General features: G+C 38.9%; 1 protein-coding gene across 1 annotated transcript in view; it reads right to left on the bottom strand.

The window, feature by feature from the left end:
• Nucleotides 1-336: 336 nt before the first annotated feature.
• The window catches only part of FBXL13 (F-box and leucine rich repeat protein 13), a 212,442-nt gene continuing 193,551 nt past the window's right edge, over nucleotides 337-19,227 (bottom strand). The window contains exons 13-14 of the mRNA XM_043967586.1: nucleotides 11,333-11,467; nucleotides 337-635 (exon numbers count right to left, since the gene is read on the bottom strand). Coding sequence (XP_043823521.1) covers nucleotides 468-635; nucleotides 11,333-11,467 — 303 coding nt within the window. The 3' untranslated portion in view covers nucleotides 337-467. The remainder of the gene's footprint in view (nucleotides 636-11,332; nucleotides 11,468-19,227) is intronic.

The following is a 19,227-nucleotide window of genomic DNA, read 5'->3' as shown; positions in this document are numbered from 1 at the left end:
AACCGTACAAGTAAAAACGTTTTTTGTTAAAAACAACAACAACAAACAACAATAGGCATGGTAGAGTGTGCCTAGAATCTTTGCAATGCAGAGGCTTAGCAGACTGGATTGCTTGGGATCTGCTGTGCTAAGCTGATTAGGTATCTGATCTAAATCTTTCACCCCTATGTCAGCTCCTGGGATCAAAGGGCTGCCAGGCTGCTAAGGAGGGGCAAACAGGCGCAGATTGGGAAAATGGAACAGATGAGAGCTCTTATGCTGATAGGCAGTGGGATTTGGCCTGGGAGTAGCCACTGTACTTTCACAATGGGCAAGGTAGAGAGATCCAGTTCCAAACCAACTAGCAAACCAATCTATGTATGCAACAAAAGAAATTCTGAATGTTACTGTGCACAGAAAGTATTATGTTAATCTATGTCAGTATTTCTCCATGCACCAGAGGTTTTGACACAGAAAACTTTAATATCCTACCTGGAAATCCGCCTGCAGAATCTCATCTTCAAGACCCGAAGCTGTTTGCAGCCTTCCAGAAGGTATTCAATGGCTTTGTCAGTAAGGTGTACACATCCAGAGACATCCAAGATGTGAAGGTAATGGCATTTTTTGCTCAAAATCCTTATGGCCAAGTCATTCATCTGCATACAAAACCAAAATAATTTAGTAACTGTTCTAAGGAACTACAATGCAACAAAATATAGTTATTGTTGGGCTCGTTATTTAGGTACATAAACTGATAAAACTCCATTAAGATTTGTTGGATACCTAGCACAGTTTCATTTATACTGCTAGTCAAATCTCATTTCCCCAGACACAAATGTGTGGCATAAAAACCTGATGCTTAGCTTGTAACATGAGTATTAATCCTGCATCCCCCATATTATACAGATGTTCAGCCATATTGCCATTTTTTTTTCCTTTTTTTTTTGGTGAGGCAGTTGGGGTTAAGTGACTTGCCCAGGGTCACACAGCTAGTAAGTGTTAAGTGTCTGAGGCCGGATTTGAACTCAGGTCCTCCTGAATCCAGGGCCAGTGCTTTATCCACTGTGCCACCTAGCTGCCCAATAACTTGCCATTTCTAAATTAGAAATTGCCATTTCCAAAAAGCTGATCATCAGTAAACAAAAATGAATTTTCTCAGGCATACCAAGCATAGGACATGCCCATAACTTGTGAATTTTTAGCTAATCTGCTTAAAATTTGCCATCCTATTTTGGCTCCATTCTGCTCCCTACGACTTTTAACAATAGGTAGTAATTACAAATGCTTTACATGTTATTGCATTTGACCGTCACAACTACCCTGAGACAAGTGATATTATCAGACCCATTTCACTGAAGAGTAAAGTGGAGCTAAGAAAGGTTTAGTGATCTGTCTCGGATCAAATAGCTTAGTAAAAGTTTGTGGCATGATTTGAATTCCAGTCTTCCTGGATCCAAGACCCAGCACTCAATCCACTGCACCACCTCACTGCTAGTTTGCTTTTCACAATCTTCCTGTCCGAAACTTTAGAACTATTTATGAAGTACCTATAAAGTACTCTTGATACCCAAATCCCATCAACAATGACGAGTTCATAAATGAACTTTTACTTGAAAACATTGTCAAAAGTGACTTTTGATGTAGGGATTTAGTTTTAACAATCTATGTGTGATCCTTTCATTGGCTATCTTTGCATTTTACCTTGCAGACAAGTTCAGACTACTTCAGAGGGCATCTGGACATTTGCCTCAGGCTAAGGGACATGGAGGGAGAGGGGAATGAATGACTTGCATTTTTACCCTTTTGAGTACTTTTCTGGGAAGTGGAAAGAAGATAGAAACATCGAAGAAAATAGAAGTAGCTCTTCCCCCTGAAAATTCTGCCCAGGGCCCTGATACCAGAGGAATACTCCCATCCTTCTTGGTGGAGGTACTTCAAACCTACTTCTAATGCTGTGTAGCTAGCTTATTTGTTACATTCCTAGTCTCTTTGCTGGGCAATTTTTTTGGGCATAAATGTGATTTGCTGTAGGATCAAGTAGATAACTACCCCAAATAAAAATTTTTTTAAATTTAACTGAGCATAATGTCTTGTTTGAAGTGGTTGCAGGTTCTACACGTCATGTCATGGCAGTTTTACATGTCAGTCACACCATTCAGCTAGAGACTTCTTTGAATGTAATTTTTAACATAAAGTCAAGACAGTTCTAAAAAAGAAAAGAAAAGAAAAACTCAACCCCCTCTATTTCAGAACTGTGCATATTTAGGATTAGGAAAAACAGATGTCCTAATTGTCTAAGCACATCTTGGTTTCCAGAACATGCTCCAGGACAAGGATACAGCCTTTGCATCAGTTACTTCCCCACAACTGGAGCTCCCTACAGCACTCTGCACCCGAATTTATGGATGCCCTGACACCTGACAGCACTACAAAACGTGCTCCAAGATTGGCTTCTTTTTCAGGGGTCTTTCAATTGGGAAGGAGGAGGAGGATAATGAGTGGATGGAAAAAGCCCATAGCAATGTGGGAAATGAAGTGGATTTTCATGTGTGTTAAGTGAAGGGTAGGTTTCATTCTGTACTCTCTGGTCACATAATGCTGTACTGCATTATACCCCTAGTTAGTTAGGGAGAGAGGGAGGGAAGGAAGGAGGGGCGGGGGGGGGGGAGGAGAGAGAGAGAGAGATTAGAGGTTGCTTATATCATTCCTATATAATCTGTAGAACTAGATCCTGCTCTTGTTATTTTATTCTTTTAACTTTTAATTTTTTCATTTATTTAGAATTTTATTTTCCCCCAATTACATGTAAAACAATTTTAAATATCCATTTTTAAAACTTTGTACTCCAGATTCTCTTCTTACCTCCCTCCCCCCTCTTAAGAAGGCAAGCTACTCAATATGTTACACACGTGTAGTCATGCAAAACATTTCCATATTAGTCAAGTTGTGAAAGAAAATAGACAAAAAACTCAAGAAAAATAAACTAAAAAAATTATGCTTCAATCTGTATTCAGATACCATAAATTCTTTTTCTGAAGATGGATTGCATTTTCATAAGTCCTTCAGAGTTGTCTTGGATCACTGTATTGCTGAGAATAGCAAAGTCATTCACAGATGATCATTTTACAATATTGCTGTTACTTTGTATTCAGTACATTTCCCTTTGCATCAGCTCATGTAAGTCTTTCCAGGTTTCTCTAAGAGCATCCTGCTCATCATTTCTTATAGCACAGTAGTGTTCCATCATAACCACATACCAAAATTTGTTCAGTTATTCCCCAATTGATGGGCATCCCCTCAATTTCAAATTCTTTGCACCAGAAAAGAGCTACCATAAATATTTTTTGTACACATAGGTCCTTTAACTTTTTGTTTTTATCTCTTTTTGAATACCGACCTAGTAGTGGTATTACTAGGTCAAAGAGTATACATGGTTTTATAGCCCTTTGGCCATACTTCTAAATTGCTCTACAGAATGTTTGAAACAGTTTACAACTCCACCAACAGTGCATTAATGTCTCATTTTCCCCATATCCCCGACAACATTTATCATTTTCCTCTGCTTTCCTATTATCCAATCCAATAGGTATGAGGCATTACCCCAGAACTGTTTTGACTTGCATCTTTCTAATCAATAATGAGAGTATTTTTATATGACTATAGATAGCTTTGCTTATTTCATCTGAAAACTGTTCATATCTTTTGATCATTTATCAACTGGGGAATGGCTCTTATTTTAATAAATTTGACTCAGTTTTCTATAAGTTTGAGAAATGAGGCCTTTATCAGACAAACTTTCTTCAAAAATTTCAGTTATTATTGCTAATTGTATTTCCCTCCATTCTATTTCCTCTCCATGAAATTTACTCTATTCTCTATCTCCTTTCATTCTGTCCCTCCTCAAAAATGGTTTGCTTCTGACTATCCCCTCTACAATCTGCCTTCCCTTCTAATCACCCCTCCCCTCCTACTTTCCTGAAGGGTAAGATAGATTTCTATACTCAGTTGAGTGTGTATGTTATTCCCTCTTTGCTGCTCTTATAATTTTACTGGGGATATGGATAGTATTATGTACTGTAAATTGCCTTATCCACATTCTGTAAATGTTTGATGATGGGCAAATGACAAACTTCTCTAATCCTTAGTTTCCTTACTTGTAAAATGAGCATGATGGGCAGCCAGGTGGCACAATAGATAGAGTGCTGGTCCTAGAGTCAGAAAAACTCATCTTCCTAAGTTCAAATCTGGCCCCAGACACTTACTAGCAATTTGACCCTGGGCAAGTCACTTAACCCAGTTTGTCTCAGTTTTTTCCTCTATAAAATGAGCTAGAGAAGGAAATGGCAAACCACTTTAGTATCTCTGCCAACAAAACCCCAAGTGGGGTCATGAAGACTGGGACACAACTGAAACAAATCATCATCATAAAGATGATAATACTGGCATTTCCTACCTCACAAGGTTGTTGGAAGGAAAGATCTTTAGGAAACCTTGAACAATCATATATTCATTATTTTTATTGTTTTATTATATTATGTATTAGACATCCAAATTGAACTAGATGTTCCAAAGACACCTACTTTTTCTTTACAATTCTACTTAAAAGATGTTTTACAATACCAACTGGAAGAATAGTAACTAGGATGAACAGACTTTACCTTTAACTTTACCCTCAGGAAACTGACATGGAGGGAAGTAGAGTTCACTTTCTCTGTGGTCTTCTACCAGCCTATATGCTGCAGGGTAAGACCTCGCTTCCTTGCTTATCCCCATATCTGAAATACTATCATGACAGTGCTTGGGTATACCCTCCCTACTCATTTACACTATTTTGGCCCTAGGTAAAAGGATTTTTAATTCTAGTTCTGACATATAAAGCTTATAACTGCAGAATGACTTTCTACTTCAAGTTAGAGTTGTTTTTCAATTCAATTCAATGTAATAAACAATTATGATGTGCCTATTGTATATGAAACTTTTTCTTTATAAGCTGGGTGATGAAGAGTTAGACACACAAACAATAATGCAGTCACCAATAGAGAATGGCATTTCCAATCTTGAATTCCTCTAAATCTGTGGTTGTTTTGGATAAGTGAATGAATTTTTAAATGAATTTACATGTGCTAGAGGGCCAAAATCAGTGTACTAAATGTCCTATACTTGTAAATTTCTTAAGATTCAGATTTTGTTCTTTTTATTTGTTGATATAGCTAAAGCACTGTGCCAGGAATCTCTTTTCAGTATTAAAAATATCCCTTTTAGTATATGAGATTATATAGTGCTTGAGTTGCTATTTTTAACAACCTCTGAGCTCAAAGTATTTCCAAACAATTCAGCTGGCAGGACCAAAGTTTACCTTGTACAAAGTCAAGAGACTTCAAAGGTCAAATAGTACAATTTTACTCCATAATTAATAAATATCCCACCCCCTCATCTTGACACTTACCTACAAATCCTTACTATATTCTAAAGCAGAATGTGGGCTCGGGAAGGGTTGGTATCCCAACCTTTTCCTGAATAGAAACTATTTTTTAATCTCTTTAGGATCAATAGTCTTGAGGTAATGGTAAAATAGTGACTGTGTGTGGGCTCCCTGGGGTTGAGTAAGTAGCTGTGCAGTCAGTGAAAAGGGATGGTTAGTGTGGGACATTCTCTTCCCCACTGAGAAGAGGAACAGTAACAGGGTAATAGCTTTATTCTAAGCCTGGGAGATTGAGAATTATTAGGGAAGTTAGGGAGAAAGGAGGGCTTGAAGTGGGGGAAAAGTTTGGGTTGAGTTGTGGACATGCTGAGTTTAATAGATCAAGTCAGGTGGCACAATGGATAGAGTACCAGACCCGGAGTAAGGAAAATACATCTTCCTGAGCTCAAATCTGGCCTCAAACACTCACGGCTCTGTGACTCTGGGAAAGTCACTTAACCTTGTTTGTCTCAGTTTCCTCATCTGTAAAAATGAGTGGAAGCAGGAAATAGCACTCCAAGAAAACTTTGCCAAGAAAACTCCAAATAGGGTCACAAAGAGTCAGAGATGACTGTAAAGGACTGAACACTGAACATACCCAGTTCAAGAATGTCCAACAAGAAGTTGGACATGTGAAAGTAGAAGGCAGGAGGGCTGGACAAGTAGGTCTGAGAATCATTTGCACAGAGATAATTGAATCCATGGTAGCTAATAAGATCATCAGTTAAACAGTATATATAGAGAAAATAAGTGAGCATAGGAGAGAGCCTTAGGGACACGCATGGTTAGTGAGCATGACCTGTGGATCCAGCAAAGGAAACCGAGGAGTGATCAGATAGATAGGAGAAGCAGTAGAGAGCAGCATCAAAAAAAGTAAGGAGAAGAAGGAGTATATCAGTGAGAAGAAGGTAGTCAATAATGTGAACGTCTGCAGAGAGGTCAAGAGGAAGAGGATTGAGAAAAAAAAATCATTAAATTTGACAATCAAGTTATCATTGGTAACTTTGGAGAGAACAATTTCAATTCAAGGATGAGGTTAAAAACCAGATTGCAGAGACTATAAAGGAGAAAGTATGAGGAAAGGAAGTGGAAGCATTACTTGCACATGGGCTTCTTGAGGAGCTTAGGCAGGAAAAAGGAGGAGGAATAAAGGACAACAGTTTGTGGGGACAGATAGATCATGTGAGGGTTTTTTGAGCGTTTCTAGGAAGACATGGGTGTGTTTGTAGGAAGTAGGGAAGTTGGCAATGTGCAAAGAAAGATTGAAAATTAATGAGGAGAGAGTTTTCTGTTTCAGGGGGCAGAGCTAGGATGGCTGAGGAGAGGCTGTAACTTTCAGAGTGCCCCACACCATCCAGCCACATGCCTCTAAATAATGCTAGAAGACAATTCCTGGAGCAGCAGAACCCATAAAAGAACAGAGTGAGATCATTTTCCAGCCAAAGACGGCCTAAAAGGTTGACAGGGAAGGCCAGAGATCCCAGGTCAAGGAGAAAATATTGCAAGCAGCCAGAAAGAAACAATTCAAGTACTGTGCAGCCACAGTCAGGATAACACAAGATCTAGCAGCTTCTCCATTAAAGGATCAGAGGGCATAGAATATGATATTCCAGAGGGCAAAGGAACTGGAATTACAACCAAGAATCACCTACCCAGCAAAACTGATTATATTCTTTCAGGGGGAAAAATGGGACTTCAATGAAAAAGAGGACTTTCAGGCATTCATGATGAAAAGACCTGAACTGAATAGAAAATTTGACTTTCAAATACAAGACCCTTGGGGGCAGCCAGGTGGCACAGTGGATAGAATACTGGCCCTAGATTCAGGAGGACCTGAGTTCAAATCCGTCCTCAGACACTCAACACTTACTAGCTGTGTGACCCTAGGCAAGTCACCTAACCCTCACTGCCCCACCCACCCCCCAAAAAAAACCAAGACGACACTAGAGAAGCATATAAAGGTAAACAGGAAAAAGAAATCATGAGGGATGTTAAAAGGTTAAACTGTTTACATTCCTACATGGGAAGATGATAATTCTAACTCATAAGAATTCTCTCAGTATTAGGGCAGCTGAAAGGAATATATTTAGAGGGAACAGGTCTGAATTGAATATGAAGGGATGATATCTGTAAAGCATTTGTTTTTTGCTTATCCTTGTTTTTTGTGGGGCAGGCAGGGTGGGGTGGCTTATGTCTGGGGCCTCCTGGGTCCAGGGCTGGCACTTTGTCCACTGTGTCACCTAGCTGCCCCATGATGACATCTTTAAAATAAAGTTCAGGAGTAAGAGGAATGCACTGGAAGAAAGGGAAAGGGAGAGGTGGAATGGGGTAAAGTAGCTAACAAAAAAGAAACAAGAAAAAGCTTATGGAGTGGAAGGGAAGATGGGGAAGGAGTGGGGGAATGAGTGAGCCTTACTCTCATCAGAATTGGCTCAAAGAGGAAATAACATAGTAATATATTGTGCCCTGACGGAAAGTGGGAGGGAAAGGTGATAAAGGGGGAGAGGTGAAGGAAGGGAGGGCAGATTGGGGAAGGTGGCAGTAAGAAGCAAAACACTTTTGAGGAAGGATAGGGTGAAAGAAGATAGAAAATAGAGTAAATATCAAGAGGAGGGAATAGGATGGAGGGTAATACAGTAAGCAATAGTAACTATGAAAGAAATGATGAGCAGGATGCTATCAGAAGGACTTATGAAAAATGCAATTCATATACAGAGAAAGAACTGATGGTATCTGAATACAGATTGAAGTATAGGTTTATAAATGTGTTATCATAATTTACAGCTGTGAAGTAAATAAAATATTCTCCCAGACTTGATTACCCAGAGTAATGCTTTACATATCTTTTGTTTGTTCATTCATTCAAAAAACATTAATCAGTCCTTTCTTTATTCACTGTGCTAGGATCTGTATGCAAAGATATATAAACCATGTTTTCTATCTTTAAGAAACTGTCTAGTAGAAACAGATAAGGCATGAATATAATTAAACAAAATATAGGCTAGAACGTGATATTTTAGAAGAAAACTACAAAGTGGTTTATAAATAGCTGTGCCACATCCGAATCTTTGGCTTCCAGGAAATAGCAGTGTCTGTTTCACATTGTGCAAAGGGAATACCCTAATTTTAACTTTTCTCAGAATCAAACAAACTTCTTTATCCCATTCCCCATCCCCACCTTTTTTTCTTGATTGGTCATGTTTACTTTGCATCTAAATTTTAAGGCCCACTAAAAACCAACCACACTCCCAGCATGCTATGCAGTAGGACCGGTTGCCAGAGTATCCATATGATAGGACAGGGAGTGCTATAAAGAGCTATCATTGCTAGAGTAGTCTAGAAGAAAGTGAGTGATGTTGGTGCCCTATTTGTGTTCTGGAAGCCATGCCTAGAAAATTGGAACACATCTGGTTTTACCTAATTTTAAACAGGCACAGTTCTGAGACACTGGGGAAGAGTTTTACTCTGAATGTTCATAGCTTACTTTTATAAGCCAGATACCATCCTTGGTATAAAATACAACCTTTCTCTTCTTTCCTTTGGTTCTTTACTTTCTTAAAAAGGCTTGTCCCTGCTTCCTTTTGCAGTACAATGATCTGTATAGATACCAGGGAGAGACCAGCTCTATTCCAATCTTTATAAAGATGGAATTGATTAGGAACAAGGTTTTTTCAGTTGTCAATTACATTAGCCCAGAAGCAAATGGGGCTTGGTTGTGTAGGTGACCCAATACTTTGGAGAGGCAGGGCAGATAGGTGGTGGAGTGGATAGACTGACAGGCCTTTAGTCAAGAAGACTCTTCCTCATGAGTTCAAATCTGGCCTCAGATACTTACCAGCTGGGTGACCCTGGGCAAGTCACTTACCCCTCTTTTCCTCAGTTTCCTCATCTATAAAACGAACTGGAGAAGGAGATGGCAAACCATTCCAGTATCTTTGCTAACAAAACCCCAAATGGAGTCATGAAGAGTTGGACACTACTGAAACAACTGAAGAGCAATAAAAGCCATTAAGCAAGGTAGGAAACTTGTGATTTGCCCTGTCCCTGTAGTGTTGCCCCTCCAGGCCACCCCACTGCTTTCCCACTTTCTGCTTAGGAATTAAGCCTCAAAACATTACCACTGTTCTTGGAAAGAGTGTGTCAGTCCACTACCTATGGTGCCATGCAGAATCCCTGTGATTCTGACCTGGAGGATGCCATTGGTGACTCCTCACTCCCCAAAACACACCCTGGTTAGCCCCATCCCTCTTGTGCCTCTAACACTATTTACTACATACCCTTTCACTGTTCCCCCCGGAACCTCCATTCTGTTATTGAAAAACTACTTCGTTTTAGACTTATGTCCTTCACATGCCTTTCAGAAATTACCTTGTACATATTTTAAATTTGCACATGATTTTCCCTTAATAGAATGTAAGCTCCTTGAGGTCAAGGATTGTTTTATAAACAGTTTCTTTCACTAAGCACTACTGCCTTGCTCTATGACTTTTCAGAGGCCACTATGCATTCTGAGTTCACTTTCTGATTATGAGATCAGAAGTCAAATAGCAATAATAATGGTTTTTCACAGTTGTTATCATAGTGAATAAATCTCAGGGCCTGAGTTCGAATCCAGACTCAGACACTTACTAGCTGTGTGACTTTGGGCAAGTCACTTAACTTCTGTCTACCTCAGTTTCCTCAACTGTAAAATGGAGATAATAGCACCTACCTTCCAAGGTTGTTGTGAGGATAAAAATGAAGTAATAGTTGTAAGAGCATTTAGCACAGTACCTGGCACACAATAGACACTATATATACACAGTAGTTATTATATTATAATTATCATTATTCCAAATCTCTTAGAATATTTAAAGCAGTTTACATTATTTAATTCCCACATCTTCAATTATCACTGGTTATGTAATCATGATAATAGTTGATTCCAAGCCATAATAAAGTCAACTAATTGTGTTAAGAAAGCTTTGTCACATGGAAGGAGCAGTGAATCTAATTCAAAGTCCCATGTAGCCACTTAGGAACTGTGTGACCTTAACCTCTCTGCTCATCAATTTCCTTATCAGTAGCATGAGAATAATACCTGCATGGTCAACCTCACAAGGTTATTATTATTATTATTAATATTATTATTATTTTGTGGGGCAATGAGGGTTAAGTGACTTGCCCAGGGTCACATAGCTAGGATGTGTCAAGTGTCTGAGGCCAGATTTGAACTCAGGTTCTCCTGAATCCAGGGCCAGTGCTCTATCCACTGTGCCACCTAGCTGTCCCCCCATGATTATTATTTTAAGGGTCAAATGACATAATGTAACTGAAGTACTTTATGAATGTGAAATATAATATATCTACATGTAAACATATATATATATGCGATTGTTAATATTACTACTGGGGCATATCATTTCTCTGAAACTCTGTTCCTCCATCTATTAAAAAATAGGGATTGGGGTGGCTGGGTGGTGCAGTGGATAAAGCACTGGCCCTGGATTCAGGAGGACCTGAGTTCAAATCCGGCCTCAGACACTTGACACTTACTAGCTGTGTGACCCTGGACAAGTCACTTAACCACAATTGCCTCACCAAAAAAAGAAAGAAAGAAAGAAAGAAATTTTTTAAAATAGGGACAGTTGTATCTCCTCCATATCTTGTGCTATAGTGACGTTGAGAACATAAATGAGATAATGTGGTGGGGGAGGGGAGGGCTAATTCCTTTGGGAAGAAAAACACAATTGAAAGCAGCAGCATTATTCTGCTTGATATTGTGCTTTAGTATGATTATGATGGTGGCCTTATACATTGCAAACAGAACAGGCCAAGAATAAGTTAAGCTTTTTAACACAGAACTCTCTGGATTCTCTCTCAGCTTTTCTCTGCTTCCACTTTTACACCTACCTTTGGACAGCCAGCAATGTTGAGGGATGTAAGCCTAAAGCATTTACTGGACAGTGCTTTCAAAACTTCTCCAGAAAGCTTGAGGCAGTAAGAGACATCTAAATGTTCCAAAATTGGTGTCAACTGACAGAATTCCTGTAAAACATCCCAAAGTTTGCAATCAATTTCCCTTTCATTACTGAATCTTTTCCAGTACAGAACATCATTCCCTCCAACACATGCATACACATATTATTGAGATGCCCAAGACTGAAGTCAAATGTTCTCAATAATACCACTAGAACCAAAAGAGCTCTCTAGTTGTAATTACCACATCTTGTATTTGTGCAATTATATACTTTTTTTTTTTTTGCAGGCAATGGGGGTTGACTTGCCCAGGGTCACACAGCTAGTAAGTGTCAAGTGTCTGAGGCCGGATTTGAACTCAGGTACTCCTGAATCCAGGCCGGTGCTTTAACCACTGCGCCATATAGCTGCCCCCAATTATATACTTTTAAAAGCTTTTACTTTTTTTTCATTTTATTAATATTTTAGAAATTCTGAATTGCTATAAATGTTCACTGGTTTCAAGGCCAGACTTGAAGACACTGATCAGGTCTTTTCTAACCTATAGAGTAGCATCTAACAATTCAATCAATAACCATTTATTAAACTCCTACTCTGTGCCAGGCACAGTAAGCACTAAATTATGTAAATTAATTTTGTTCCTTAAAGTCAGATTTCTTTTGTGACTTACCATGTTTATGAGATACCAAACAGCAAGAATCATTATATATTCCTGGGACTTAAAGGGAACAGGGATTCTTAAATTTTTTTGTGACTCCTCTTTGGAGTCTAATGTAATCTAAGGACACTTTCTCAAAATAATTATTTTAAATGAATAACATAAAATACACAAGATCACAAAGAAAACCAAATATATTGGAAAAGTTATTAAAATATGTATATTTTAAAACTTCATCAATGCCATGTTAAGATCCTTTAATGTGGAACAAAAAAAACCAAAGTCTGGAGTTAAAACTTTTCCTTCTACAATCTGAAAGATAAGGAAAAATGGCCTTAAATGACAGTCACTAAGTACAAAAGAGGAAGAAGAGCTGAATTGCCCTCTTTACCTCCAAGAGCCTAGGTTCAAGAGCTCTTGACTTGGTAATGATTTCATAACCAAGACTGGAAGGCCCTGATGCCATTTTGGTTGGCCATATCTTTAAAAAAATATTTTATCTTTAACATACAAAAAAGAGCATTTCCATACACAGTATAGCACAAAAAAGGATTTTACATGGAATCGTTAATATCTTATTCCACCTGGATTTTTTAAAAAAGTATAATAAATTCAACATATTACTTTCCAAACTGTCCTTTCTATCTGTGCTTTTTTTCTGAACTTCCTTCTATTTTCTTCTGTGATTTAAAAAAAAGTCATAATAGTTCACTATTGCTATCCTGCCCCAATTTACCAAGAGAAATAAAAGGAGAAAAAAAAAACACCTTTTTACCAAACATACATACACACACACACACACACACACACACACACACACAAGCAAAACAAATCCATGCAGTGGCCCATGTCCAAAAATATGCACCTATGTACCTTATACACATGACCTTTCTGGAGGTGGATAACATGTTTCCTCATAGGTCCTCTGGCCACTGCTTTGATCAGAATTTTTATCTTTCAAAGTTTTTGTTTTTTTCCTTCACAATGTTTTTGTCCTTGTATAAGTTGATCTCCTGGTTCTGTTTACTTCATTTTCATCAGTTCATGCTAACCAGGATTCTCTAAAGTCCTCACTTTGGTCATTTCTTACAGTACAATAATACTCCATTAAATTTATACATAGCAATTTGTTTAGCTATTCCCTGATTGTCTAAGACGCAATCTAATGCATGCTTTTAGATTCTAGTTCTTTTCTTTTTCTTTTCCTCTCTTTTAATCTACCATTCCCCTTCTCCCCTTCCCCTACCCAACTCCTTTCAGGATCAGGAAGTTTATTTTGCTAGTAACTGTTCTTTTCCTGGTATTAACTTCCCTTGTAACCCCACTCCCAGCCCTGCTTGTTCACCCAATTAAGTTTGGTGTATTCAACTGTGTGTGCGTGTGCGTGTGTGCACATGTGTGTATGTGTGCATGGGTGTGTCTGTATGTGTTGTGTGTTCAATTCTCCTTTTTTCAGATAAAACTGAGGTTTATCTGATGGCTTTCCATATTTCTCTGTACTTCTAATATATGTTCATTCAAACTGAATCATCCTAGATGCCCCAAACACTCCAGCAGATCCTGCTTGTACGTGCCACAAGACTGTAACACCATTTGTTGAGACATTGAACTAATTGCCTATCTTTATTAGCAAAGCTACTATCATCCGTTAATGTTTTGTCTGAATTCATTCCCTAATTATTAGCATACTCCTATCCCTTTTACTCTCCCTAGCACAGTGATAATAAACCTCTGATGACCAAAAACCCACCCCAAAAACACCCAACCCACAACAGCCCTTCCTTTTCAACCCTTGCTCTCCATTCTCTCATTCCCATCCACCTCAACCATGCCTGTGTCCCAGTGTCTTACCCCATATATGCCTATCATTTTCACTGTGTTCTCCAGAATTCCCAAACTTCCCTTCATTTTGGACTGCTTTCTCTCATGTTCTTGCCATCTTTGCATTCATTGAGACTTAGAATCCACCCCACCTCCCTGTCCTTTCCAGTACCAGCTGTGCATGCTCTCATATCCTCCAACTCACCCAACAGTCCTTGTTCCTCCTTGTTACTTTCAGACTCTTTCTCTACTACTATCACTTAGCAAGCTTTCCTCCTCTGAAGTTCAGACTATCCAAATTTATTGCCTAGTCCAAAACCTGGTGGTTGTTACCATCTACTTACTCCCAGGACATTTTCCATCTTCTCTAAATGAGTTCAGCATCAGGCTCACCGTGTCTGTGTGTGTCTGTTTCTCTCCCCACCACAACTCCTGCCCTAATACTAAGGAACTTCAACACGTTTATTGATGTTTTCTCAAATATAATAGCTTCCTACTTTCCTCAATCCATGAGATAACATATATAAAGCATTCTTCAAACCTTAAAGTGCCATATAAATGCTAATTATTATCATTATCAGTAATAGTAGTATCATCTTAATACTACTCCACCTCAACAGGAATGACTGTGCTCTTGATCTTACCATCACCCCTAAATTTTCTACTTCCATGTTCAATGTCTCTAAAATTCCTCTCTCTCATCATAATCTTTTCTCTTTCCATTTCTCTCTATATGTTATATCTCTTAAACCTAGTCTTTGCCCTTACTCTAACCTTCAATCTCTCCCTCACTCCATTTTTTCCCCCAGGTCAGCATTCCTGCTCTGGCTTTCAAAACCTCAGATCCCTTGTGCTACCACAATTTATGACTTGTCAACCCTAGCCCTGGATTATTCATACCATCTGCCTACTCCACTCCAACAACATGCTACTAAATGGACCCAAAACACAAGGGAAATTCTCCTGTTCCTCACTAATTCTCTATTCAGACAGTGGCTGTTCCAAAACTTCCCTTCTCTCTCCATTCCTCCAACCTCTCATTTGAGAACCTCTCCTCAAACTTCACTGAAAGAAAAAAAATTAAGACAATTTGCCATAAGCTCTCTTCTTCTCTCCTCATCCCATACCTTTTACATCAGAAATGTCAAATCCACACCCCACAGGCCAAATGCAGGCCACAACACTTTCAAATGTGGCCCAAACCTTCTTAAAATGTAATTCGGGGCGGGGGGGGGGGGCAGCTACATGGCACTGGCCCTGGATTCAGGAGGACCTGAGTGAATTCAAATCCAGCCTCAAACATTTGACACCTACTAGCTGTGTGACCCTGGGCAAGTCACTTAACCCTCACTGCCCTGCAAAAAAAAAAAAAGTAATTGGGAAATACTTTATGAAATAAATTAAAATGCAACAAAACACAGATAACATTAATATGTGGTTTTCTAAGCCAATATGTGGCCTACAGAGAAATTTACATGAGGTTTATTGGGCCCCATTTCTATTTGAGTTTGACATCACTGCTTTATGTTATCTCTCACTCCCTCTTCTCCAGCCTTCTGGACAATCACATCATAGTCCATACCAGAGACTAGTCTTGGGGAAAATTCTATCCTGCAGCCCTGCTGCCTTGAATGGTTACTGTGTCTCCTGGAATGATATTTTAGGAAAGCTTCAACCACGCTTCACTTCACTCATTCCTTTCAAACAACCTCTTCCACCTCTTTACTGATAGCCTCACTAGCATGTACACATACATCAGTGACTTTTGCTAGATCCTTATTCATATCAAGCCAGTAACCATGGATATCCCCCAAGGTTCAGTTCTAGGTCTCTTCTCTTTTCTCTGTACTCTTTCACTTGGGGATCGCATCAGTTTTTAAGGGTTCAACTATCATCTCTCTGTCTGTGACTCTCAGATCTAAATATCCAGCCCTAGACTCTCCACATCACTTCCTAAATTTTTGGACATTTTAAACTACATGTCCCATAGGTATCTCGAATTCAACACATCCAAAACAGAACCCATTTCTTTCTCCCCATATTCACCCTTCTCTTTATATACTTTCTCACTTGGTGAACTCATCAGATCCCATGGGCTCCATGATGACCTCGATGCAAATGGTTCTCAGATTTATTTATCTAGCCTCGATCTTTCTCTTCAACTCCAGCCATGCATCTCCAACTTCCTGTGGAACTTTTCCAATTGGATGCCCTATTGCTCCCCTTCCTGCATTCTGTGGTCCAGTCCAACTGGCCTCCTTGCTATTCTTCACACAAGGTACACAATCCATCTCCCACAGCCATGCCTTTGTCCTTCCTGTCTCCAGTTCCTGGAGTGTATTCCCTCCTCACCTGCACCCCCTCAGAATCTCTGGCCTCTTTAAAAACTCAAATTAAATGCCACCTTTTCCATCATCTCGTCCTTGATGCCCCTTGACTCCTCCCATACTGCCCTGTATTTATTCTGTATTTATTTATATATGTACATGTTTCCTAGCCCAATAGAATGTAAACTCCCTCCAGGCAGTAATGTTTTCCCTTGTATCCCCAGCACCTTACCTGGTACCTTGTGCATAGAAGATATTTAATACATGCTACTTGATTGAATCCAGGATTTCCTGCCTTCTCACCTATATAAAAACTCCATCTGAATGATCTATGCATAAACTGAAGCTATTCTCAACAAAAAGATGAGACGAGGTAGACTTCTGCCAGCAATTTACGGAGAATACATACCCTTATATAGCTGAGAGGAAAGAGTGAAAGAATGTAAGAATTCCCTGAATTTATTGCTTACTTATTGCTTAAGAAGGCATTTGAGAGCCAGAGTCCTGGGTGTGAATCCAGTATTTGACATTTATTGGCTATTTGGCTTTCACCTGACTGAGTCCTGGTTTCTTCATTTTTCAAAATGGCAAAATAATCTACTCATTTCAGCAATTCATTTGGAAGAAAAAGCCTATGGGGATTCTTCTGTATGGTTTAGTGGCCACCATTTCTATTCATTTGACACCCCTGGTTTAGAATATGTTCTGATTTAAATCCCTTCTTGTTCTAAATTTTTGTAACATTGAGCTTTCTCATTGAATTTACTGATAAAATAATAATTTATAAAAGTTATTTCAAAGCTCAGGATATACTCATAGGCATATTATTTCATCTTTGGAAAATCCAAGGCAAAAAAAAAAACTTTCTTAAGTATATCTAATAAACAATACCTAGGGTTTGTATAGCTCTTTAAGGTTTGAAAAGTATTTTACAATCATCTCATTCACAGCAACCTTGTAAATCAATGGTGCATGCTTTCTGTGATCCAAGCATACTTGTCCCCTTGCTGGTCCTTACACTGGGCATTCTATCTCCAGACTCTAGACATTTCTACATATTCCCCAGGCTGGGGTGACTCTCCTTCCTCATCCCTGTCTCCTGGCTTTCTTCAAGTCCTGGCTAAAATCACATCTTCTATAAAAAATCTTTCTTGATTCTTCTTAATACTGTTTCCTTCTCTCTATTGATTTTCTGCAATTTATCCCATATATAGATCATGTTTGCACATAGGTTTTTTTTCATGTTATCTCCTCCATTAGACTTTGAGCTTCTTGAGAGCAGAGACTATCTTTTACCTTTATTTATATCATCAATGTTTAGCACTGTGTTTAGTGCCTGGCACAGATTTGGTGTTTAATAAATACTAATCAACTGACTGACTGGCAAAATAAAGTACAGAAGTCAGTATATATTTTGTTCTATTGAAATTCACCTTTTCCTTTAGAGACTTTTTTTTTTGGTGGGGCAGTGGGGGTTAAGTGCCTTGCCCAGGGTCACACAGCTAGTAAGTATCAAGTGTCTGAGGCCAGATTTGAACTCAGGTACTCCTGAATCCAGGGCCAGTGCTCTATCCACTGCACCACCTAGCTGCCCCCCCCCCACTTTAGAGACATTTAAAACTTATCATTTGCTTAAGTGGATCCTTCAACACAATTCCTCATAGAATTCTATGTTCTATCCCTAGCTACAATGCTCACATTTGTCTCTGACTCAAGAGTTCTAGGAATATTCTATTGTTTTTAAATTTAGTATGTTGCTTTTACCTTATTGAAAAAGCCTTTTAGTACCTTTTCTGGAGTCAAAAAGCTCTACATTTTGGGGTTTTTTTTTGGGGGGGTTGTTTTTGGGTTTTGCTTTTTTTTTTGGTGGGGCAGTGAGGGTTAAGTGACTTGTCCAGGGTCACACAGCTAGTAGATGTCAAGTGTCTGAGGCCAGATTTGAACTCAGGTACTCCTGAATCCAGGGCCAGTGCTTTATCCACTGTGACACTTAGCTGCCCTACATTTTTTTTTAAAAGAAGGATATAAGAGTTAGCATCCTTGATTCCTGCTCCTTTCCTCTTTTTGATATACATTTTGTAGGTTTTAACCATCAGTAAGAAAATTTCCAAATGACTTAGTGAATAAAATAATTTCTCCTCTTGCAAAAGGCACATTTATCTTCTGAGCTGAGTCATTCAGTAGGGGGACTTAATTATTACATTCCTAGGTTCAGTATGTAATACAGACTATGCTTCCATCAGATTTCCTGGGTATGGCTCCTAAGGCACTGATTCAAACTATCTAACGAGGTGGCAGCACCTATCACTAAGAGAACTCATTCACCTTCCTTATTCATGTAATCATCTCTTTACAATTTGCTTCTTTAGGTCTTGACTGATTCTACTGAAAAGAATTTTTTGGTAATCCACAGAGAGCTTCAGTGAATGGATTGCTGCCAGGGGTTATTTTCTGTAACTAAAACTATTTTTGGCAGCCCTAAAAGTTGGAAGACAACTTCAACACATGTACATTGTAAAGCCAATAAGAAACTTCTGATTACATATCGTTTTAGACCTTACATGTTGTTCTATAAGGTGTAGAAGTAGGACTGGCAGGAGACATGGTAACAGTCCAGGTTCACATGGTACCTAATTCATGAAAGGAGGCAGGGAATAGGGCACTGGTCTTGTCACAGACTTTACTTATGTAATGCTTGGAAGCTCTCCTGTTTATATGCCTAGAATATTGTGGAAAATTACTGCTTGACAAGGCTTAACTTAGGCAGGGTCTCTTGGGATCTCAGGCCAGAACCCTGCTTTTAGATCTGGAAACTCTTTTTAGTGGATGGGGGAAGGAACTGGGAAGTTATTCTACTGACAGAGAAGGAATATGGGGAATGAAAGTTAGTATCTTTGTTAATCATAGGATTATAGAGTTAGAGTTGGAAGGGACCTTAGAAATCTCTTAGTTACAGACCCCTCATTTTACAGATGAGTCAAATGAGGTCCAGAGAACCTAAATGACTTACCCAAAATTATACA

This window comes from Dromiciops gliroides, chromosome 5, assembly GCF_019393635.1.
Source record: "Dromiciops gliroides isolate mDroGli1 chromosome 5, mDroGli1.pri, whole genome shotgun sequence".
NCBI lineage: Eukaryota > Metazoa > Chordata > Mammalia > Microbiotheria > Microbiotheriidae > Dromiciops > Dromiciops gliroides.
This window is presented reverse-complemented; position numbering and strand designations above follow the sequence as displayed.